Genomic DNA, 24,580 nt, shown 5'->3' on the forward strand with positions numbered 1-24,580 from the left:
GTTCTCTTTTGTGTGAGTGACGAGTTTCTTCCTCACACCCCATGTGGCGGTGATTCGTTCAGCTGACTCATGTTTCTCCTCCAAACAAATTAATATTTATTATAGTCACTCAAGTGTTCGGCTCCAGGGACTTATGACACCCCCGGACCACGCAGCTCTCGCACATAAAGGAACTCTCTAAGATGGTTCTATTTTCAGTGACCATTATCTTCACAAGTCAGTCTGTTTGAGACAGAGAAGGGTCACTGAGGAATCCTTTGGTGACACTGCTGCAGATATCAATAAACAATACAGCCACTGTCTGGCACATCTCTGAGCAGACTACATCCTACACTAGTCTAAGATGCCATGTAAAAATATCTGTCTCTCAAGGTCTTATCCAACCAAAGAACATTTTTCCAATAGCCCTTAATGTCTAATCCAGTGGACTCTTAATGAACTGATAAATGTATTTTGTCAGACTCAATTATTTAAGATTAGATCAACTCTTTACAATAAATACATATAGACGTGTATTTTATTTTTCTTAGTTGATAATTCTTTTTTTTTTAGGTTGTATTCATCCATAAGTATAGACAATTTTAAATGCTTTACAAGCTTTGTATGAGTATATAATAAAACACCAATTCCAAAAAAGCTGTGAAGATATAAAAATATAAGTTAAAAACAGAATGCAAGGAATTGCAAGTCACATCAACACATATTTTATTTACAATAGAACATAAATAACATATCAGATGTTGACACTGAGACGTTGGAAAATATTAGCTTATTTTTAATTTGATGGGATCAACACATCTCCAAAAAGTTGAAAAAGAGGCAACAAAAGGTTGGAAAAGTAATTGGTGCAAATCAAAAACAAAACACGAAGCATTTGACAACTAATTAGGTTAATTGGCAACAGGTCCAAAACTATGCCAGAAAATTGTGGAACAATTTCAGAAAATTGTTTCTCAACGTAAAATTGCAAAGACTTTGAAGATCCCACCATCGACAGTATTTAATATCATCAAAAGTCACAGAATTAGGAGGAACCTCTGTGAGGAAGGGACAAGGCTAAAGGTCAAAACTGGACACACATGATCTTTGCGCTCTTAGGCAGCACTACATTAAAAACAGACACTATTCTCTGGTGGACATCACTGCATGGGCTCAGGATCACTTCTGGAAATCACTCTCTGTGAACAAGGTTTACCGTGCAATCCACACACGTTAGTCAAAGGTGTAACATGCAAAGAAGAGGCCATATGTGAACACGATCCAGCAACACCGCCGTGTTCTCTGGGCCAAATTTCATTTAAAATGGTCTGAGGCAAAATGGAAAACTGTTCTGTGGTCAGATGAATCAGAATTTGAAATTGTTTTTGGAAACAATGGACGCCGTGTACTGCGGCTAATGAAGAGAGGAACCATCCAGCTTGTTATCAGCAGAGAGTTCAAAAGCCTGCATCTCTGATGGTATGGTGGTGTATCAGTGCCTATGGTGTGGGCAGTCCAGACCTTTCACCAATAGAAAACATTTGATGCATCATAAAACGAAACCTCCAGCAACAAAGGCCCAGGACTGTTGAGCAGCTAGAATCCTGAATCATACAAGAACGGGACAACATTCCTCTTCTAAAACTCCAGCGACTGGTCTCCTCACTTCCCAGATGTTTACAGACAGTTGTTGTCATCCTGTTCCAACATTTTTGAGATGTGTTGCTGCCATCAAATTCAAAATGAGGTAACATTTCCATCAAATGACAAAATGCCTCAGTTTCAACATCTGATATGCTATTTATATTCTATTGTGAAAAAACATGGGTTCATGAGGTTTGCAAATCATTGCATTTTGTTTTTCTTTACATTTACACGTCTTCCCAACTTTTTTGGAATTGGAGTTGTATTATATACCCAAATACTTAGGGAGTGGTGCTCAAAGGTTGGGGGCCGCTGTATTATTTATTGGCATATATTTCAGTTTTCTTATCACACTTTTTAAATAGCTGTTCTATGACCATTTGTCTTTTAAGAAATTACATTTTCAATATTCAGATATATACACTAAATACAGTAACTATTGCACAAGTGTTTTCTAGAAAACACAATTGGTTATTATATGTACTAGGAAATAGAACATTCTATTATAACTCATCGTATTTATGTGGGATCTACCTATAATTACATTTGACACCAGTAGGAGCTGCAGCTTTGTATTTCTCAGCTCCTTCACTAAAATGCTCCAGATGAACTTTAAATAACCTTGAAGAACCCCACTGAGTTCTGACAACACTGGCTCTCCCTCCAGATGACTCAGTCTTTTATTAATATCTTCTGTATGCTCATTCACATTGCATTCAGGCATTTGAGCATGTTTATATAAGCACCAATCCCCCTTTCATTCATTCTCTTTACCTGCTTGTTCCTGTATGGGTAATTTAAGCCTGGAGGCTATGCCAGCGTGCACTGGCAACGAAACTGTGTTTTTTTTTCTTTCCCCAGAACAGTTTATTATTTTGCCAAACCACGTAAAGATTTAGATTGTTTTGTAGCTCGAATTTAGGAAAGAGTTGAACTTGTGTGATGCTACAGGGACCAAAAAGGCAGGGAGAATTATGAGCGATGATGTGAAGGATCCCTGCAACACCCAAATCACAGGGACTGGGCTCAGTTTCAGCTGAGATGGAGCAGCTCATTTACAGTACAGGAATGCACGTCATATCTCAGGCATATCAGAAAATGAAAAAATGTCACATGTATTTGTCAAAATATGTCTGGAACTTTAATGACGAGAAAATTGTATAAAATCTTCACAAGAATACCACGTGTGAATTAGAGCATTAAAGTACACTGTAAAACACACCAGCAAACATCCCGGCTCATTCAAAACACCAGAGGAGCTGTGTCATTGTGTAAAAATAATTAAGCTCTGTGAAGGGACATATAAGTCAGGGTAAACAAATGAAACATTAGTAGCTATCAATCAACACCATGTGAGAACATGACGAAAAGGAATCCATACAATGAGGACTTGGCTCAGTACCTTACAGAGACTTTAAGAATGGGCAGGGCGCGTAGAAATGCTTGAAAGCAAACAAGTATTGACAAGATATTTCAGCCCATCTGCAAACAAATATGAGCCTTAATACCAATGAATAACAGATATTAAAGCTTGGATTTAATGTGTCATTGCTGGGATTTCAAATCTTTTATTGACCAGTCATCTAACGTGTTAGATTAAAACCAGAATGCTTCTTGGAAAAGCAAGTGTTTAGTGGTTGGAAGGAGCCGCTCTGTCCTGGCACTGAACAAAAAATTACCAAAGCACTGGGTAACTTGTAAGATTCAGTTTTTGCAGGAGATGAAAGGCGAGTGTAGCTTGTAAATCATGAAAGGGTGATGGAAAGGCTTTCTCAGGTGCCTCATCTTAGCTGCTCAGACTCAAGAGTCCTCCTTTTGTGGTCTTTGCGGTGTTGCCCTGGGCTCACCTAGACAAGAAAATGCTTATTGAATGTCTAGATGCTGCAAGGTGAGTTTAAATTACATTTGTATGTATTGGGATTTATTGTGAAGTGGAATAAATTGCAAATGCCTCATATGTAGGCTAAAATAACAAAGCAGAGTGTCCACTGCGCCTCGCGTATTTACAAATATGTTCTAGTAAATAGCAAATGAAGTGGGACCCTTAAATTTGAGATGTGTGTGGCCATGATACGGATTTGACACCGGTGCGCACAGAGTGTGGAGATCAGGTTAGAAACATGCGTCGCAACAGAACGTCTCCAAATCGCATTCCGCATACTGAAATCTAATCCGGGGATATCAGGACCCCAAGACATCCGAAAACCTCCAACCTTGGAAGCCATTGGTGTTAAGGCTCACCCTGGCTTGGAAGCCACCAAGCCACCCTCCAGGGGTGGAAAGATTTGTGTTACTCTCTGTTTGCTCTTGCAGGGATCTATAAAGGGGCGGACACCAACTGCCCCCAAACGTCAGAGCGCACTAAACTATAAATCTTACCAAACTGCCTTTTGCGCCCGGTGTTATGCGCAGACATCTGTCTTCGGTCCAGTAAGAGGAAACACGCGTGGAAACCATTCAGGCTACATGGACACAGTCTGACCCTATAGAAAATGGAGAATAAATGTCCCCATCTGTATCGTTTAACGTGTCAAAACTTGTCAAAACTGTTTGAAATGTTTGCGATTATGAATTTTTAACGCACTTCTGGATATAACGGCGCCTCTCACACTCTGGGAAGCAGATAGTTGTGCACCTTTTGTGCCTCGCCTGTGCGCCGGAGACGCTGATGTCTTCATTGGACTCCTTTCAGTCGGAGATGGTGGAGCTCTCTCGGATTTCCAACGTGGAAACGTAGCATCCAATTAATCAGCGACTGCAACTGTACCCCGTGAGGCGCGGTGGCATTTGGTCTCTTCAACACCTTTGGACTTCGAAGTGTGGAAAGACGCATGGTTTGGTTGCTTGGTGCGCTGGATAGGAGTATGAAAAACACTTAGTATCATTTTTTTCAGTTTTTTTTTTTCTATTCGTGCACAAACTAAATTTTTACTTGTTTTGAGTGTTGTTGGGTTTTTTTTTTTTTTTTTTTTTGGTTTTTGTTTTGGATTGTGGCAGTTTAAACGATTCGTGCATCCGATCAACTTGAGAAACTAAATGAGTCGCGTTTGCCGTTTGGATTTTAACAGCCAAGCGAATTTCAGGTCTGCATGGGCCATATTTAAGGTAAGTGAAGCCATATAATCTTTATTTTACAGAGTGGGCTAGAAGAAAAACCGTTTTAATATCCTTAGCTCATCTGTGCCACACGCTTCACTCCAGTTGTTTTCGTTGAAAGATAAAGTCAAAAGAAAAAAGGCAACGCGTGGTTTGGTAAAGACAGTTGTTGATGGTTTGGGGAATTTGGCTTAGCGCGTATATATGCCCAGTATTTATCCATGCATAGCTGTTTGGGTTTACTGCAGACTCAACATGCCATTAGGCAGAGTCACGTAAGCTTTGGGGATCGCCATCTGGCCAACTCGCACCATTATTTAGGCGATCGTTGCCAAAACGCTTTGGTGCGTGCTCCAAGCGACGAATATTTGTGCGGCGCACCCTCCGTGATTCATTACAAGTAGCAAGAGTTGTCCCAATATCATAACAACATGTAATCATCTATCAATTTAACCCCCCCCCCCCCAAATGTTATGATTATCATTGCACAATAAATAATTGACAGGCTGCTGACTATTGTAGTTTCAAGAATTCAGTGCTATTACGCACAAATGCACGGATGGTTCTTTTTCTGTTTTGCTTTCTCAAGTACAGTATCATAATTACTTTATTCAGAATGGTTTAGTAGGTTTATTCTGACGTTCATATTTACAGCAATTCCCACAAACGGACCGTGAGGATCAAAGCCACTCGACTTGATGACACTTGGTTATTAATACAGAATGAGTCAGTGTAGCTCTGGCCACAACACTGTCTCAGACACACTGCTGATAATAAACAAAAGTCTGCCTGCATCCCGAGTGTCTTTTAAAAGTTTTATTGTTTGTGTATCTCACCAGTTTGTGTTATCTCCCTTTTTGAAATATTAAATATTCTGTTGTGTTTTTTTGTTTTGTTGTTGTTGCAGTTTTCTTCATAGAAACTGAGTCTAAGATGAAGTTATGGGATGTTTTGGCCACGTGTTTGTTGCTCCTGAGCTCTGTTGCTACACGGCCTCTCTACCAAAACACACCAGCCAAGCGGACTTATTTCCCCAGCAGCTACAGTGATTCTGCGTCCCTGTCTGTGGAGGACGAGGAGCCAAAGTTCCAGCGTAAAGACCACAACCTACAGCAGATCCCGATGGAAGATCAGTGTAAGGCACCGTGCATGCTTGGAAAAAAGCTCTTGTGGTGTTCAGATAAGTTGCCCATGGGAGGCCATAGAAATCTGTGTTGCACGTACAAACTCTTATTTAACAATATCCAACTAAAAATTTTAACATATAAGGAGAAGACAAATCTTACATCACTTCGTTTCATTGTCATGCACTGCCATGTGTTGAGGAATACTTGGCATCTCATATATATATATATATATATATATATATATATATATATATATATATATATATATATATATATATATATAATTATTCATATAATTTATCTGGTCATATTTCTACTATGGGTTTACTCTTGAGATCATAGTGAGTGATGATGTCGTTCTGGAATGCATTATATTAAGAAGTGTTTCTAATGTTTTGGCCCCCTCATTCATTTTAAATAGAGTGGCCATAACAATGCATTTTAATAACTCCAGTATGTGTGTGTGTATGTTTGTGTGTATATAGATTGAGCTCACAGGTTGAATTTTCTTGAATTTTATACCATAGCAAATCAAATATGAATGTTAATATGAATGCTGCTTTGCTGGCCAAGTATTTAGGCCTATCTTGACTAATTGCGCTTAGGAAACAGTAAATTGATAGCTGGTGGGTTGAGCCTCTAGCAGAAAGTCCTACATTGATAAGGCTCAAAGACAGACTGGCCATCAGATGGAAGATCTTGATTTGTGTTTTATTGCTGTTGTGGGTTCTATCATTCTGATGTCAAAACATGTCAACTGCATGAATGAGACTAGGAACAGCTCCAATTCCAAACAAAAGTCGCTGTCACCATTTTCCCATCTTTCTTAATTTCTGTTCAGAAATCCATGACCTTCACCCATATGCCAACAGTCAGAAATCATGGCGTGTTTGAAACATGACAGTGTGAACCAGGTCGCTGGAGTTTTTTAGTGGAGATGCTGGGCCACAGCGGAAAGTTTAAAACATCAAGGGAGAGTTCTGTGTTTATGTTCATTTTAACCGCGACAGTGGGCAGGAATTTGTTTTGTTTGGAACAATGTGACACTGTATCATCTTCACACAAAAGTAACTCAGCCAAGAACTAGATAAGGAATGGAACATTTAGCGAAACGTTTGTCCTGCCACCTCATATTCTGTTTGGACTGTAGTGACATCATTGATCTCCTATGTAACCCAAGACCATTAACTGTGGAATAATAGTGTAAACACCACTGCTGGCCTTTTGTTTTGCATGTAAAAATAGAGATCTAGAGGGTTTACTCTTGCGTTTCAAATTTTAAATCCCCAACAGCACTGGAAGGGAAGTAATGTGCCAAAATAAAAACATGTGGCATTTAATAATTTTTCATCCCCTAATATGCTTTTAACGATTGTAATGATTTAAAAAGAAAATCACAACACTTTACTGTTGATATTACAAAAACTAGGGCACAATTTGCATCAAGAATCACTCCATCAGCAGGTGTACGCCGTAGGTATCTGTCAGCTTTTATACAATAAGAGCTTTCTGAATCAAAGGGCAGGTGTGCTCTGCCAGAAGAACAGGAAGGAGAGGAACGATAGGTGACACTGCAATAGAGCCGCTGTGTTAACCACACCACCACCTGCCAGACATTGCACCCTGCTGCCTTGACTTATTGACACGCATACAACGTGACAAAACACATCTCTAACACACATGGTAGATAAGCACTCACCTGTAATGATACGGTTCTAATTGATTCGTTTTAGAACAATATGTCTTCATGATACATAGTCCATCGCTGCCAGAACTGCAGGCATTGGGAGTAGGAGAGACGCTACTCCATAATAGAATCAACATGTAACAAAGGAGAATCCAAGACTTTTAGTCAGCCCTTATTGCTCTTAGCAACAGATGGCGTAGAGCTGTGCTGTTGCATGTTTTGTGTTTCGGGCAGACTACAATCTGCTCCATCTAAATGACTCAGAGCGTATGATTTCCTTTTATTTGGCCTTTGAAGTCTCCGCATTTGAAAATTTCATCCATCAAAGATTTGAAAACACTGCATCTCTGTAAGTGGTGTAATTGGTCTCTAACCGATGTATCGACACAGGCAACTGCTGAGTGAAATTGCTGACAAACCTTTAGTGACTTTATGAGATAGAAACCTGATGAAGGCAGCAATGTCTGGCCGCTTTACTAGTACAAAACCAACTCCTCCAATATTTCATCCTGCACATGTTGCCTACACATTTCCTTTCTTTCTGACTAAAACAACTTTTAAAATGAAATTGACAGCGCCTACTGCTCCACCTCATCCTCCAACCGCCATCTCAGAGGGAGCTTAAGCATGGCACTTGCATTTCCATATGAGCAACTCTGGACTCCATTCCACATTCCTCTGCCAGAGACTAATCTATAAATCAGTATGCACAATTTCTGATCTGCACATTTCTCACTTTTTTATGGATGTAGTCTGCATTTGTGTCAGTATATATTTCTTGACACTTCCATGGACATATGCAGGCTGAGCATAAGAACGTCCAGTCAGCTACAATATACATGTTTGTTTTCTGCACAATGTCTGCATTTGTGCATTTAAAGGCCATTTTGGTCAGTCTTATATGGTGCATAGTCAAAACTGATGATCAGTACCACTCTCATATTTGTCTGTTGCCCTCAAAAGAGACTTGAGGAAGTTATTAATCAGTTATGTGTTACAAACTTAATTTGGTGTTAATGAGTTAATTAGAGATTTAAATGTGCTCAATGGTGGATTCTTGTTACGGTTGGTAACAGGTTTGTGACCGACAGTAACCGTTTCGCTCTTATTTCCAGTATTTTGTGCAATGCTTTGCTGCTGGCTGTGTTAGACAGAGATGAGGGAATCATTCTTCCCATTTCAGTCTACCAGAAAACAAATAAGCTTATCTCCTAAAATGTTGTAAATAATGAAATTGCCATACATTTCATATCGTTACAATGTTTTACACACAAGGACATTTAAGGTTTCATTTACTTCCAGTATACAGTCTCTGAAAGCCGGTGTTAATTTATTAACATATAAATACTGTTAGGGTGACATTTCAGAAAGCCTTTATTTAGTGTCCTTGTCATTGATCAAAATATTATATTAATAACTTTTTTTAAGTGAATTTATTTCCTCTTTATCTTCCAGATGACATTGGAGGTCCCTATCCAGAGCAGTTTGATGATGTAATGGATTTTATCGAGGCCACTATTGGCAGACTCCGGAGATCATCAGAGCCCAATGGGGGCTCCAGGGGCCGGAGAGAGCAGAGACAGAGGGGAGCAGCAAACACAGAAGGCACGAGAGGTGAGGGAAAAGGACATGGCGACAGGAGGCGGGGACGAGGGCGAGGTGGAAGTCGAGGCAGTAAAGGAGGCCGAGGCGAGAAGGGGCGGGAGAGGATATCGGTTCAGAGTCGAGGCTGCTTGCTAAAGGAGGTCCATCTCAATGTGACAGACTTGGGACTTGGGTACCAGACTAAAGAGGAGCTGATATTTCGGTACTGCAGTGGCCCCTGTGTGGAGGCGGAGACCAACTATGACAAGATATTGAACAACCTCACACACAACAAGAAGCTGGACAAGGATACACCTTCACGCACCTGCTGTCGACCAGTTGCTTTTGATGATGACTTATCTTTCTTGGACGACAATGTAGTGTATCACACATTAAAGAAGCATTCTGCTAGGAAGTGTGGCTGTGTATGAGGAAGTCACATGGATGTGACAGAATGACACACATGTCCAGCATCAGTGAACTAAGGATACAAGCTGGTGCTGCAAAGAGCTTGATCACTGTTGGAATTGTCAAGTCAAAAATGGGAGAATGTGGAGGTTACTTCTGTGAACTGAAAGGCATTGGGACAGCTGTTAATACAAGCAAACTGCACATTGAACAGTTGACAGTCCTCACTTGGTGACCATTTGTGGTTTAAGTCACTTACAGAAAAGCATCACATGGGCACCAGTTTGCAGGAGAATCAAGACTGTTACATTTTACTTTCTAAGGGTTTTGTCTAAAAAGGTGAAAGTGAAGAAAAACGTCTGGAACAATTCATTTTCCCAGGAACATCACTTTTTCCATAGCTGGCACCGATGACTCCACACAGACAAGGAGATTTGAGGAGTAAATTCAGCTGCAGCCTAAATCACTTCCACTGCAGTGTCTGGAAGTTGACATTTACATTCAGAGCCAAGAGGTGATAACTACCACACCGGGTCTCAGCAAAGACTTTCTGGTGCAAGACATCTACATAAAATATTGAGAGTATATATATACATATATATATATACATACATGTGTGTGTAAGAGGTATATTTATTGAGATGGAATTAACTTATTCTTATTTATTTCTATCCACTTTTTGAAAGACATTGTCATTTTTCTTATTTATTTGAAAGCTTTGTTCATCCTGGACGGTGCCAAAGTGCAGCATTATTTGTCATGCAAAATTCTACAAGGTGATGCAGAACTGCTAAACCGTCAGCCACACACCCTAATAATGCTTCTCTGCTTCAATTAGATTCCAGGGTTCCTCAAGTTAAGAATTAAAAGTAAAAATAAAATCATCTTATATATAACTTTAATGCGGGGTAGAAAGAGACACAGAGAAGGGACCAATAGATAATATAGGATTGAAGTGATCTCTTGTTTGGTTGAAGTTTGAGGGACAGCAGGGGTCGTTTTTGTCTTTTTCTTTGTTTGTTTCTTGACAGTTCACCTCATTTCTACTAATGTGACCACAATATGACAGGTGAGGACTTCAGGTGTTGTTCTCTCCCCACAGCACCTGCATAAAGACTCTTAATTCTTCTGTCACTTCACAATACAGTATGTTTACAAAGAGGTAAATAAGTCTTTGCTCATCTTAGTTTATCTTTAAAGCAGTTTTCCAATTAACAATCCAGAATAGATTTAATGTCACTCCAAACCAGAGCCATCACATATTTAATTTGAAATCTAAAGTCAACGGTAGAGTAATCATCTCTGTCGGTCTGCAGGTGCCTTTCAGAATCCATCCTTTAAGCCACAGAAGCTGCTAGAATGCCTGCCTATCAGCGTACGTTACCCGAAACTTCACTCTGGCTTTACACCAAGTCTGAGCAAAGGCTTTGCAGCGGTTATGGCAGCAATAGGCTTTAAAGTTCCTGACTGTCTGTATTTCTATCTCTGCTCTGACAGACAGTTCTTACTCAGTGAAAGGGGATTTGAAAGTGATCCTTTTAACATGAGTCTTAACCAAATATCGCCACTGGCAAAAACATTTTGGTGAAGGCAGTTTAAGGAAGATCTTGCTACTATAGCAGCTGTCATCACAAAACGGATGAAAAAAAATCTCTAGAGTAGATGTTTCATCAAAAATGTGTTTGGGAATTACTGCTGGAAAAGCGTGTGCAGGCTCAGCATGCGTCCAACATGTATTAACCTGTATGGCAAAATTGATTCCCAAGCTATACCATTAAAACGGGAGGCTCCTAAAATACAAGTAGCCGTGCCCGTCAAGACCCATTGAAGGAATAATTTAAGTGGAACAAAGAGAGGCGTTGGGTAGGTCTTGATGTTAGCATGGATTAGGGACCAACGTATCTGTGCCCACCCAGCGGCAAGCCAGCCAGCTTTACTGTGTAATCCCCCAGCACACACAACAAATCCACTGCATCAAGCTGAATTTAGGCCAAACACTACAGAGAGAGGAGAAAACTCTCGCTTCTATCACAGCATACCTCATCAGTTGGATCATCTTCCCCTTTAACAACTGATTTGTGCATAAGCCTTTCCAGATGAGACTGTGCAGTTGGGAGACTTCCCAAAAGCCTCAGAGCACCTCGCTACGCGTTAATACATACATTTAAGTGTGTAAACTACGACCACTAGCCCTCTAAACTTCAAGACTGTTTGCTCCGCTGCTCTTTAGTGATTAGCCCACGTTTGATGGTAAAGAAGCAAACTGTAAGATGCAAAGGAGTCCTCAGCATTAATATTAATGGACTGCGTATTTGTTTTCACTCCTTGTTGTCACATCTTTGTGAAAGAGAACCTTCATGTTGTCTCACCTGTTTTGTGTTACAGAACCAAAGCTCTTGGCAAACTTTATTTTTGTACAATATTCATTTTATAACTTTTTACAGAATTAAACTTGTTTCTATTAAATAAGCATGTCTCCTGGTATTCTGCCACATACAATAATCCACTGGTGCCAGATGGTGCTAATTTGGCTGGATTATGTTTACACACGCATAATGTAAAATTGAGGATGAAACTTCGGGTTAGATGGGAGAATGGTGGGGTTGATTTGAGAGATGGCCTCTACAGTGTGGCGTCCCCTCCTGTTCTGCATTCCTGAACGCCAGCCCAAGGTCGTACAGTAAACAAATGCTTGCAGTAAAGTACCACGGAGCCGTAAATCAGGGCGCTCAAGAATGTTTCCACTGCGTGAAGAAGATATGTAAATGCTGATGAGAAAATGGTAGAGGTACAGGATCCGGGTCATTAAGCAGGGATTTAAGGGTGTATAGAATGTATAGCTAAGGTAGAGTTTGGGTAAAGTCCATCTTGACTGGCAGTTTTTGGAATAGTAAGTTTTAAGTTTTCATTTACAAGTGTTTCAGGCCTCAGAAAACTGAAAATCACAATGTCCAGTTTCATTTTTCCTGTGCTGATGTTTCACATCTATCATTGTTTTACCCCTTCCATTTTTCTTCTACGGGTATTTCTTTGTCTCAGAAGCAGGATATTTGCCAGGGCACTGATTCAATTGATATTCAGTATTCTGCTTGTAATTTAGCTTAGTTAGGGGCTGTTTGCGAAAACACCAGCTAAATCAATACGGGTTTTGCAAACTCTGTCCTTACATAATTTAAGGCCAGGTAACACAATGTTCACAGAGCACCTAAAATCCATCATTTCCAAAGTGTCATGAAACGTGTTAAAAATGTCTTGTTAAAAAAGTGGTTTGACTGAAAAATGAAGCGCACTTACATTAGCGTGTTGTTGTAGGCAGAGGTTGCCTTCTAGGGAAACGTACAAGGAACACAGACACGGGTTTTATTAGATCAGCATGTTGCGGTCGTCTCTGTCAGTTAAAATATGTAGACATTGTTCAGGTCATTCAAGGGATTCAAAGAGAAAATTAAGACATGGCTCTACTCGTTTATAGGCGTGTTACGCACTACTGTCATTTCTAGATTGTTTATTTTTGCAAAGACTATTCAACAAACATACGCTGTATGTTTGAAGCCACACCTGATATTAATCTTACAAATGTAGACATAAAAGCAATTGAATACCTCAGAAATATGATGTGATACTGGAGTTTGCTGAAGGAATTATAATTGCTGGATGTATTTTTGAAATGCTAAACAAAACCTTAATTCATCAGAATCGAATTATTGAATAATTTTATCATAACTGGGCTGAAATACACTGCAAATACTTCATTTAAAGCAGTGTTGACTGTTTATATCTTCAGGTTTAAGTTAGTGAGTCACAAAAAAGGAATTTCACAGAAAAAAAATCTTTTGATTTTTAAAAAACAGATGTCACTCCACACTTCACTTAGGATATTTCAAATGTCAATTTGACAAAAGAATATATATTCTTTTATTTTTCTAAGTTAAATTCAGTATGTAAAAAATCTACATTAAGGTTTAAATGTCACATCCTACAAAATTCTACAGCTTTAAAACATAAAATACCAAATTCTTCCAGTCACTGATGAGTTACAATAAGAGGAACATTAACCTGTATATAATTATATTACGCTTGCACAGTGAGATGGCCTGCACATTTATGTGCTTCCCTTTAAAGAGAAACATGCACATAAATACACAGACACTAACCGAAGGGGAAGGAAAAGGTCTGTACAGCTTTAATCGATGGTCCTATGCAGAGGTTATGACAATACATCGGTGTTCTGGGGTTGATCTTGAGGCCTTGTGGTTAAGCTGCTGTATATTCAACCACAAGCCCACCCTCAGATCTTGCGTTTCTTCCACTCTGGTTCCTTGTCAGACTCATCTTCCTCTGAGTCCTCTGCAAACACCGGCTCTGGCTGGGTCCTAAAAGCATTCACACAGGCAAGTAATGATTTAAGTTTTCTTAGAGAACTTCAAAGCAATTCAAAAAACTGCAAGAAGAGGAAAATAATCAGATGACAGGTTTTTAAGAAATTAGATTACTTCTTCATTATAGGCAAACTTAGGCTAAGGGAAGTTCAGACTGCAGACCCAGACCCAATTTAGACCTGCTTTTTTCAGCCAGGAAAGGCAGGCTAACAGTGATAAGAACTACCTGAGAAAGAGGCCTGCAACCACTGGTGTACATCATCTAATCTACTACAATGCACAGTTTGTTTGCAGTACTGTATCTGAAACAGACTGATTTATCTCACAGCTTTGTTCCATGCTTACATAGCTGTCTGAGTCTGATAGTCATCTGAAGCTGTCCATTACTCTCCTTTTAGCAGTCTGAAGTGTATAGCAGTAAAACTGTACAGCTCTTTGAACATTTACATGTCACAGCTGTAAATCCAAATACCATCACAATACTGTAAGTACAGTAGCTTTCAAGACTCAGCTTACACTTACTAAGTGAGGAAGAAAGCACAGTGTGTGAATGGTTTACAGTTTAACAAATTAGAGTACAAGGGGTTTCTTACTGTTTGTACGCAGGGGCAACCCAGTAAGGGTTCTCTGAAGCCTCGGCTGCATGACGTAGGATGGCCTCTCGTGCGTTGCTGTCATCTGTTTTATCTAAAGCAATGTTCTTTACGATGAATGAAGACAGAGTGCCACCATGAGCTGCTACTCTGCCTCCACGACCTGCCAAAACACATTTGGACCTGGTTATATGTGGTTCAATCTTAAGTACCAAAAAAAACTAATTTCTCAATTTGGCTTCCCCAGTGGCAGTATCACACCGGCAGATCGAAATTGCAGGTTATTGTACCTCTTAAAAACCTTATACCATGAAAGAAATTAATAACTTGACGACTTAATCATACATATGCTTTCCACCATATGTGCCGTTTTCACCAGATGATCTATCTAGTTAAGCTAGTGGCTTATAGATCAGCACCGTTCTGAAATCCAGGATTTTCTCTTTGATGTTTGCTAATTGATTTTCCTAAAGCTTTCAGGAATCCCCATAACTTTTAATACAAATGCAGTCAAAATTTTAGTATTTTTCAATCGTCAGTGAAAATCTTATGTGACCAGTTTTCAATTATGTGACATTTATTAGGTTACACACAACAACCCACAGGAAATGAGGCCAAATGTGGTCCTTGCCGAACTTTTGTGGTAACTTTGATTACATGGTCAGGAAAGCACAAATGCAGACACTAATATATTTAAATGTATTCCATTACATTGCATGACCCTGTATTACATGTACGTATACTCTTTATCACAATTATGCAAGCACTACTTTCAACGATACGTGGTTTTCATAACTTGCTAGCAGATGATTACATAATGACTATTGTTAGATTGTGTTTTGTGCAGTTAATTTAATTCTTGCTGCAGAAAGTGGTTCAAAAAACAAAAACTTGTCTGCTCTTAATAAAGCTTCTGGGGGGAAAAAACTTTCTGCTTTACAGATAGGAAATTATTGCGGTTGTCTTAAAAGAACAAGGATATATACACACACATATATACACACATATAAACATAAACACACATGCAATCCCATAGTCAAACACAGAGGGGTTTCCTGCTGTAGTTGGCCAACAGGGTTGTTTGGGGATTCAAATGCACCTCTTTCCATTGCTTGTAAGCAGTCAGCCAACCACCAAACTTTACCTTACACTTATGCAAAGTCATGTCACACAAAGGATAAACAATATAAAGACAGCCTGTCGTCTGAAAGCCAGTGACCTGCTATCAAGCAGTCAAACTTATTTTCATGAAAAAGGACTTACATCTAAATTTGCAGACTGTTCAATTTGTTTTTCTTTCTCTCAACTCTGTGACTCTACATGTAGCTCTTTTTGAATGCAAATCCTTTCTGGCTTATGGAGGCTATGTCGATTGTTAGGTAGCTTTAAATTTGTAAAAATGTATTATTGTTATTATTACTGCGTAAACTGTCTCATCATGTACATTTTATAAAGTATTTAAACATGTCCAAATGTGTGCTTTACTGTGAAACCCCTATACTGTTGTATCTGCAGTAGTGAACAGTAATGAAGAACTAAGTGATAAGACAGTGAAAGTCAAAATTAAAACAACTGAACACAGCAGCAATTAGCCAGCTGGAATACAATACAATTGGAAATGCTCGGTGGCTTATTGAAAGAAATTGTATCCATAATCATGCTAAGGTATGGCCTTTTTTTCAGTGTCTATTAAAATAAAAATATAAACTAGCAAAGGTGCCAAGGAAAGTTCAGTGGTTCACAATGCATTATTATGTCCAAGCAGTTAAGAAATATGAGGCAACAGCCGGCTATAATGAAGCACTGAGAGGCCAAGTGGGAGCAGTGCTGTTATAGCTCTTAACTTCAGCGGGATTGCATAATACCAAACACTTCAACAACTGTGGATTTGAACAACTGCCTCAAAAAGAATTGTGTATTCGAGTTACAAACATGACTAATGACTCACTTCACAAACAATTGTAGCCATACCTCATTACTTTACTCATCTTTAAACACAGCATTAGAATTATAGAGTTGTTTTGCTCTATAGTGGTGTTTGCTCTATCTTGTCTCCCTGGCAGAGTGAATGCTTCAATACTAAATATAAATCATGCTTTTCATTGTTTTTGGTTAAAGTAATTTAAAAAAAAAAGCATATGCACACCTGGTCCAGAAACAGGAGGCTCTGGTTTGTGGGATTTCTTAGGGTCAAGTCTGTCCTTCTCCAGCTGTTTGCGTGTACTCCTCTGTCGGGCCTCTCTGAACATGGGTAAGGCATGAGCTGAAGACACAAAGGGTAAACACGGGTAATTAAGGTGCTTAGGTAACTCAAATGGCAAGATCACATAACACTTTTACGCAAACGTGCAGACAAGGCATCTGGCAACATGTTCGTGTTTGCAGCGTATGTAAATTATTCTCTGAATGTTTTCAGACAGTTTTCAAAAAGTACAGAACACACAGCATCACCTACTATTACTACTACACCTTGCAAAAGATGCGCTGCACATACATGAAAATACAAACACCTGTTGACCTCTGGCAGCATCTCTCCCATTGTGTACTTTTTCTGCCATAGTGCACACCAACATATTCATTATATCCCCTATGTTTAGATTCAGACAATCACTCAGCCACTCTTCACACTTTTGTGAACACTATCACAATAAAGGCCCCCAGCACTTAAATCCATGAGTGCGTTAGTGAATGTGTGCATGAGTAAGTGTAAATGAGTGCCCTTAAAGGCTTGTGAGCTTTTGTGGTTGTGTAAAGTGAGTGTGTGCTCTGCTCTTGTCCTTGGCGGTTACAAAAAGACACTTTAGTAAAGGGTTAGATAAAGTGATTTTCCATTCAGGAGCCCTGTCACTGTTCAGTATAAATTCTTCTCCTCCACGCTACATTAAGCAAAAAGGTTACTGTTAACAGATTCCCCTCGCTTTTCTCAATGGGCCATCACTTGCTTCCTGTCCCCTCTAATTTTCCAGTGCCAGGGCATCAAGTGCGTCACTCACCACTCGTGATAGTCAAATGCCTGCCTACTTCACACCCTGTTGGCATGGCAATGAAATCACATGGAGCACCTGAAAAGGTTGCAGAAGCCCAAACAATAAATGGAGTCTGAATTAGGTCTTAGCAGCCAATCAGGGACTACACCTTGGCAGTTGTCCTGTTTCTCTGGCAAATGAGTGTGAGGCATGCACAAAAGAAATGACAGCCTCGTGTATAGATGATATGAAAGGATGACCAGGAGGTGGAGGGGGGGGGGTAGTTTGTGTATGTGGTGTGGGCCAACAGGAGATCACGCCAGCAGACATGGGAGAGGTGGCTGTCCCTAGCGTGATCCGGCATGACTCCGGACCGCGTGGCTGCTGCGTGCCACAGTGCCCTTCGTCTGTCAATCCACTCATCCATCACTACTCTATCAGATAATTGTCATTGAAGACTCATTCCCCACAAAGCCTCAGAAGTGTTACTGAATGTCTGTGTGTGAAAGAAGCCACAGAGGTAAGATGTAAATTAGAGTTAGTGTTTTTGTTGCTTATGTCTGAGAAGTCAACATAAAATATGCTGCATTTGGTATATGGCTGGCATTGTTTTGATGATTGCGTTTCACATGAAGAGCACTACTTAGCATTTGGGTTAGTGGCTCAAGGTGGACTGAACTGATGGAGTGGTTTGTGGAAGACATTTCAAATTACTTTAAATGTGTGTCAGTAATTGTGATTATGTGTATATGTATGTGTCTGTGTGAGTGCAGCCACAGTAGAACCTACGTGTTATGATGTATTCTTGTGTTAGCGTCTCTGCTTGTCTCTCTTTTCGCTTGTTCTTCACTACACACAGCATGGCCCCTCTGGAAAAGAAAACAATGCTATTTCAAGGTATCATATAGAAATGAGTGCTACTGGTATGTCATGAAGATGAACTGAATAAGCAATATATATTCAAACATTTAGGTCATTTAATAGTTAAAACATTTTCAGCTAACTTGTACATTCTCAACATTGGCCATATACATGATGTTGGAACTGCCTTGCTAGTTCAACACGCTGAAAAGAATCAACTATCCTTGCTGTGTTGATTGTCATGAAGGAATATATCATCTGGTGCCATGGCCTGACTTTTTTATGTATGTCTAATAGGCTTAGTTCAACAACAAAATTCTGTAACATGCATTTGGCCACAGAAACAATTCCTGTTTGTAGGATTAATTCATTAGTTTTAGACTTTTCAGGGCCATTGAATATCAATGAAAATAATGCCAGACTTAGCCCTAAAAACCCAACATACCTGTGGCTTTTGATGGGATCATAGTAGACCTTAGCCAGTCCATTCCCAGTTCCCACCATTATCTGGTTAAGCTTTGGGTGCCACAGTAAACGAACAACACTCTGGAACAAACGAACAAACAAACACACACACACCAAAGGAACATGATACAGTTAATATTCTTTGTAAAAGTAAGTGAAGGTGTTGCACGTAAAGAAAGGATGTTATGCTTTGTTTTTCTGCAAACTAAATCTAACAACCATATTTTATTGTCTTAAGTATTGTGACTGTGTGACACAGGTTGGTTGTAGTACAGTAGGGATCAGTCCTAGTGTGCTCCGCTGCTCTAGTTGACTATATTTGGATGTTGGGATGAGGGTTGGATCCCTGTCTGTTTGTGACAGATGGCCCAGTGCCAATAGGCAAATGTGACCACATTTATCCAGAGGTGCTTATATATATATATATATATATATATATATATATATATATATATATATATATATATATATGAGAGAGACAGAGAGAGAGAGACAGAGAGAGAGAGACAGAGAGAGAGCGAGAGAGAGCGAGAGCGAGAGAATACATACACAATATGATGAAGACCCTCAGTTCAGGGTGTGATATGAGAGCTACACTGCAGAGCTAGACCCTCACGATCACATTTAGGCATCTGGTATGGTTGTGTATATCATGTAGTTGTACAGTATTTTTGAGAAACCAATCTGGGGGGCAGGGGGCAGTAGGATAGGGGGTGGGTAAGACTACAACAGGGATGTCTAGAATCTGTTATGGTGAAAGCTGCTTAACACCCAGCTGTTCAGCTTTCAACCGGGATACCAAGGAAAGAAGTCTCAATCACAAAACGGCAGGATATTACACAGAAAAATACACAAGAAGAAAGACATAAGTACAGAAAAGTACTTGTGCTTATGCTTGCATCCCTTCTTGGGTTTTTACTTACAATATTATCAAAACTATAAAATAGAACAGTTTCTATTCAGTTCTGTTTTAAATTAAATTGCTTACAGTAACAAATTGTTCATGTTCCAACTTTTTCAATCAAGTGTACAACAAAATAAGGACTTTGTGCATTTAGTGATTTAATTATGGTTTAGAACTTACAAACATTTTACAGGAATATACATATATTTTACACCATCAGGCTAGCAGCTCAGTGGTTGTTGCTCATCGGACAGATGAGAGTTAATCTGCTCAACCAGATCATAAGCAGTCTGCAATTGATAGAAACATCTGGAAAATGCTTAATGCAAGTGCTCAATACAAGTCTTGCATAGTTTACCATTATTATATTGGCAGATGTTAACATTTAAAAAGGATTCAAAACACATAACTTAATAAATGTACACAAATGTAAATACATTTGCGGTGTATATTTGTGTTATATGTGCAAAAATTAACAAATACATCGGCTTCAGAAAGTATACCGACTCCTCTACTTTTTGCACTATTATTGTGTACATTCCCTAATTTGGTCATTCCTTTATCCTTGCTTGAGCAGGATATTGTTCCGGCTCTACATCTTGAAGGCCTTGTTTTTAATTTGTTTCCCCCATATTGATTAAAATCCAAATACTTAACTGTCATTTACAAAAGTATTCCAGTTATTAGCTTTTGCACTTCAATTTGAGGTCAGGTGAATGTTGTTGACATGAATTAATCTTGATATATGTGAAGAGCGCACTGCATGTCAGGACAAAAAAATACACCGTCAAGTCCATGGAATACTCTATAGATGCCCATAAAGAAGGATGAAAATTGTGGCAAGGCATAGATCAGGGAACATACTAGAGCAACAGGTAAGAAGGATTTTGCTCAAGGAGGTGACCAAGAATTCCCCAGTTGGTTGATAACAGAGCTTCAGAAGTCCTATGCACAGATGTAAGAACCTGCTGGAAGCATGGCCATCTTAGCAGCTCCTCATTAACCAGGCCTTTATGGTAGAGCAGCTAGACAGCAGACTCTATGAGTAAAATTCAGATAACAGCCCACTCAGAATTTGCCAAATTTCATTTAGTGGACTGGGAGCACGAAGAAAAAAAAATATCTCCTGGTCTAATGAAACAAGGCTGAAGCTCTCTGAGCAGAACTCCAAGCACTCCTCATCACCTGATGACGGACACTAACTCTGAGACAGTTCTTATGACAAAGCACGATGGTAAGTGGTCTAGCCCATGAACAGAGTGAAGGTCATGGAACATGAGTTCTATGGAGAGAACTGAATATGGCACTTCAGACACACCCAATCTAATCTAATGGAGTTTGAGATAAATGGTTATGAAGAACTGGATAAACTGCTCAAATTGAGGTGTAAAAACAGTTTTATTTTGTAAATTATGAAACTCTTGTAAAGCATGAGGTGTAGAATGATAGTAGTTTGAAGTTAAGTGTGCAACAAAGTGAAGCACCTGTCTGAATTGTAAAATTTCAGGAATATGCTTTTTGCTTAGAGGATTCAATACTTACAACAACATGTTTAAACCTATATATACCATGACCAAATTAAGGCTACTTACTGTGGATGTACTTCAGGGGAAAAATGTATTATTTAAGGGGAGGCTGAGATGACAGAAAGTTTGTTAAATTACTCACAGCACAATACAGAATGGCCCAAATCAGGCAGGAAATCCAAAATAAAAGTGACTACATAGCCAGGTCACTGCAGTTCAGTCACATTCAGAAAACTTCCTGCTCAGACCCTGGCGAATCATTCTGTTACCAGTGGAACAACTCTAACAGAAAGAGTAGAAAACCATAATACAGCTCAGTTCAATGGGGCCCACCCCAGCTGGATCCACTGAGATATCTGCAGCCAAGCACAGCTCAGTCCAGTCCAACACAAAGACTGCTTTCCAGTTATTCAGAGCAGCATGTTTATACTCTAGGAACCCCTGTTTACGCTTCATGTCCACAAAATTACATCACAACATGAAGGAGGAAACTTTAATCAGTCGGTTCTTCAGTAGCAGCTTTCTACGTCCCATCAGATTAAAATGCCAAAGACTCATTAAGGCTAAATGAGACAACAACCACTTGCCAAATATGTATGCTTATTGTGAAATAGTAAGCAAAAATAGAACATGCGTGTGTCTCATTTAGTCGCTGGTGAGTGGACTGCTTCTCACAGAGTGAGCTACACAGGCCAGCTAAATGCAGTAAGGGAAAGTAGACTGTTAGTCTTAGCACCTCGGCTACACACACAGCGGGCACATGTCCGAGAAGTCTGTAATTAGCATGAGCTACCTCTCTGGAACAACTGGCTTTAACATCTTGCGGGTTTTACTTGGTAAGACACACAAGCCAGAACTGAGTAAAGGCCTCCCTTCTCTTTCAAGCTTGGCTACTCTTATTGAGGATGAAAGACTGACCATTCTTTTAAAAGGCCTCCTTAAAGAGCAGTACAGGAAGCAGCATACTATTCAGGAACCATCAAGCATGAGATGGTTGATATAGCATGGACAAACAGCAACTAGTGAGGGAGGCCCTAAAGCAGCTCTCATCTGCAATCATTCCTGGCCATGTAAAGGAACATCAAAAATTGTATAGGCTAAGTACTCAATGTCCATTCACTCAAACATCTGAAAACTTTGACTTGAGAGTCAAATTGGATTTCAGACTAAAAAACGTTTAAGTAATTATTTCAAGCATATCTTATTAGAAATGCTCCAATTCTCCCTCCAATACTGTATACATATACCATTGCTCATGCTTGGATGAATGTAATGTAATGTATAGTTATACTGTCCTAGAATGCTTATTAATGAGTGTTTTTATGATTTGATTCATGATAACAATTGAGTAATTATAAAATGTGGTAATGTGTTGCATCTAGCCATTTCATGGACCCTTTAGTAAGCTAGTGAGTGGGATACCGATCTGGTTTCAGTTTTTCCCCCTAATCATTTACTTTATTCTGTGAAAAGTCACCACAGCAAAAATCCACACGGTGGTTTTCTCCATATGGAATTCAGCCAAAAGCTCAGTGCTCTGAAAGTCAGCAGAGTCTCACCTGATTCCTGCCCGTTTTGATAAACTAAGGTAAGCTTTAGAGTGTCTGAAGTATTTACCAAACGGGCCTAAAACAGCCTCTGCTCCCAAGCGCACCCAAAATCCAGGTCTGGGGTTATGTAGACTGTTTAGTTAGAAATGATTGGTGGCCCTTCCTTTCACTTGCCTGCCTGGTACACCACTTTATAAAGACTGCACTTAAATTCTTGGGCCATCTGAGAAGGAGACGGCTGATGTAAACATAGTAAATAGCACATTCATCAGGTTCACGGAGTGCGTGTCAAGAAGAAATAACTGATGTGCTGCAAAAACTACATTTTAGCTGCGGCCAGTTCCTTTCGGGGTGAAGCTATTGATAGAATTGGTGTGGGTGATCTAATTATATTTAGATTGTTAGACATATGGTCAGTGGCTGGAGAGAAGGGCTGGATACAAACAAACAATTTGATGAAAATGTTATCTATCAAATGTACACATAAAATAAAATGCTTTAAAAAAGCAGGGATGTAAGTGCCTAAAAATAGCTGCCTCTCTAAAACTTTATGGTTTCATTTATCAATTTAATGTTACTAAAAGCCAAAAGCAAAAAAAATAAATAAATAATAATATGTCTAGTCTAAATTTTGCAATATTAGAGTAATAACAATTACCATTAAAAGGTCCCTAGAAAACTGCATTTTCCGTTTATAGCCCAAGCACCATCCATGAGCCAACCCAACACATGTCCACTCATAAACTGTAGCTTTTATGGATACAAAAGCATTTAAAGAAGTTATATCACAGCATGAAATTGCTCGAATATGTGAATGATTTCAAAGTCTATTTCCACTAAATTGGACTAAATTGGTTGAAGTCCTTTATTAAGGAAAAAATGCATAATTAAACTATTTTAATACTTACCATAAACATTTTGAGAGTGGTAGAATTGACACAAATAAAACCTTTGCCAAGGCCATTGGCAGCCTGTTCCTGTCTTTAGACCGCTTTGTTTTTCATGGCACTGTTTTGGATTTTGTAGGAAATCAGCTGGATTTCTGTTTAGCACTTAGAGCGAGCAGAGAGGAAAAGGTTTTACTGTGCTTTCAGTGAAACTGAGCTAAAACTTTTTAAAGTTTCTGACAATAGCAGATGCTAGAACAAGTAAAAGGCCAATGAAAAATATGAATAAATCACTTCTCTAAAGTCAAAGTGAAGGAAACATGTACAAGAGAGGAGGAGGATTGTTAAAACTCTTTGACTCAAAAAAAGTGTCCTAGGGCTCCTATATTGTATGCAAAGTAAATAATGCCACCTATAACACCTACGAGTGACCACATTAACACCAAACAAAAATTACGTATACTTAGAAAAGAACATACGCTTTACCTATGTACGTTTTGTGAATTGTCAGCTTGCATCTACCCCTGACCTTAGCCCTATAGCCATCTAAAGAGGAGAGGATAAACACAGAAGTGCTGTTGTTCAAACAAAAGCATCTCTAGAAAATGTAGTTATATTTCAAGAAACACTTGCACACTTGCAACAGTGTAAGACCTTTGTGTGAAACAGAGGTTGTTGTCTCTGATAAATAACATACTAAATGTGAAGTGAAATTCAGGTCAGATTTAGAAAAATGGCAAATAAATAAACATCTAGATGTACAACATTTATGATAAATTTAAATTGTTCTTAAAATCGGTTCCCAAAACACAGCTCCCTTCCTCTCAGTGCATCTGTTTAGTGGAGTGTACACTCAGTGTGGATGCTGTGCCAAGGTTTGCAAGCTAAGAGCAGCTGGCTGGCAAGAGGATGTGCGCATACACA

General features: G+C 39.3%; 2 protein-coding genes and 1 long non-coding RNA gene across 5 annotated transcripts in view; 1 reads left to right on the forward strand and 2 right to left on the reverse strand.

Moving 5' to 3' along the window:
- Positions 1-537: 537 nt before the first annotated feature.
- Positions 538-4,341, reverse strand: LOC137103815 (uncharacterized). Its single transcript, XR_010911602.1, has 2 exons — positions 4,208-4,341; positions 538-4,106 (listed from the first exon to the last, which is right to left on the reverse strand). It is a non-coding gene; the product is annotated as an uncharacterized lncRNA (long non-coding RNA).
- Positions 4,081-11,994, forward strand: gdnfa (glial cell derived neurotrophic factor a). Of its 2 annotated transcripts, XM_067484503.1 has the most exons (3): positions 4,081-4,728; positions 5,627-5,854; positions 8,989-11,994. In XM_067484503.1, the coding sequence occupies exons 2-3, from the start codon at positions 5,653-5,655 to the stop codon at positions 9,546-9,548; spliced, it is 762 nt and encodes a 253-aa protein (XP_067340604.1). In that variant the 5' UTR covers positions 4,081-4,728; positions 5,627-5,652; the 3' UTR covers positions 9,549-11,994. The 2 variants fall into 2 exon arrangements, with proteins under 2 accessions (XP_067340604.1, XP_067340605.1); XM_067484504.1 differs by lacking the exon at positions 4,081-4,728 and having other exon boundaries at positions 4,735-5,854.
- A 1,401-nt stretch (positions 11,995-13,395) lies between these two features.
- Positions 13,396-24,580, reverse strand: part of LOC137103811 (WD repeat-containing protein 70) — a 37,324-nt gene continuing 26,139 nt past the window's right edge. For both annotated transcript variants that reach the window (XM_067484501.1, XM_067484502.1), the window contains exons 14-18: positions 18,770-18,870; positions 18,253-18,332; positions 16,644-16,760; positions 14,498-14,660; positions 13,396-13,898 (exon numbers count right to left, since the gene is read on the reverse strand). In XM_067484501.1, coding sequence (XP_067340602.1) covers positions 13,814-13,898; positions 14,498-14,660; positions 16,644-16,760; positions 18,253-18,332; positions 18,770-18,870 — 546 coding nt within the window. In that variant the 3' untranslated portion in view covers positions 13,396-13,813. The remainder of the gene's footprint in view (positions 13,899-14,497; positions 14,661-16,643; positions 16,761-18,252; positions 18,333-18,769; positions 18,871-24,580) is intronic.

The sequence above is a fragment of the Channa argus genome, chromosome 18 (assembly GCF_033026475.1).
Source record: "Channa argus isolate prfri chromosome 18, Channa argus male v1.0, whole genome shotgun sequence".
In the NCBI taxonomy this organism is placed as follows: Eukaryota; Metazoa; Chordata; class Actinopteri; order Anabantiformes; family Channidae; genus Channa; species Channa argus.

Coding starts and splice junctions, on each gene's coding strand:
- gdnfa (XM_067484503.1), top strand. CDS start 5,653: ATGAAGTTATGGGATGTTTTGGCCACGTGTTTGTTGCTCCTGAGCTCT. Junction 5,855..8,988: donor GATCCCGATGGAAGATCAGT/GTAAGGCACCGT, acceptor TTTATCTTCCAG/ATGACATTGGAGGTCCCTAT.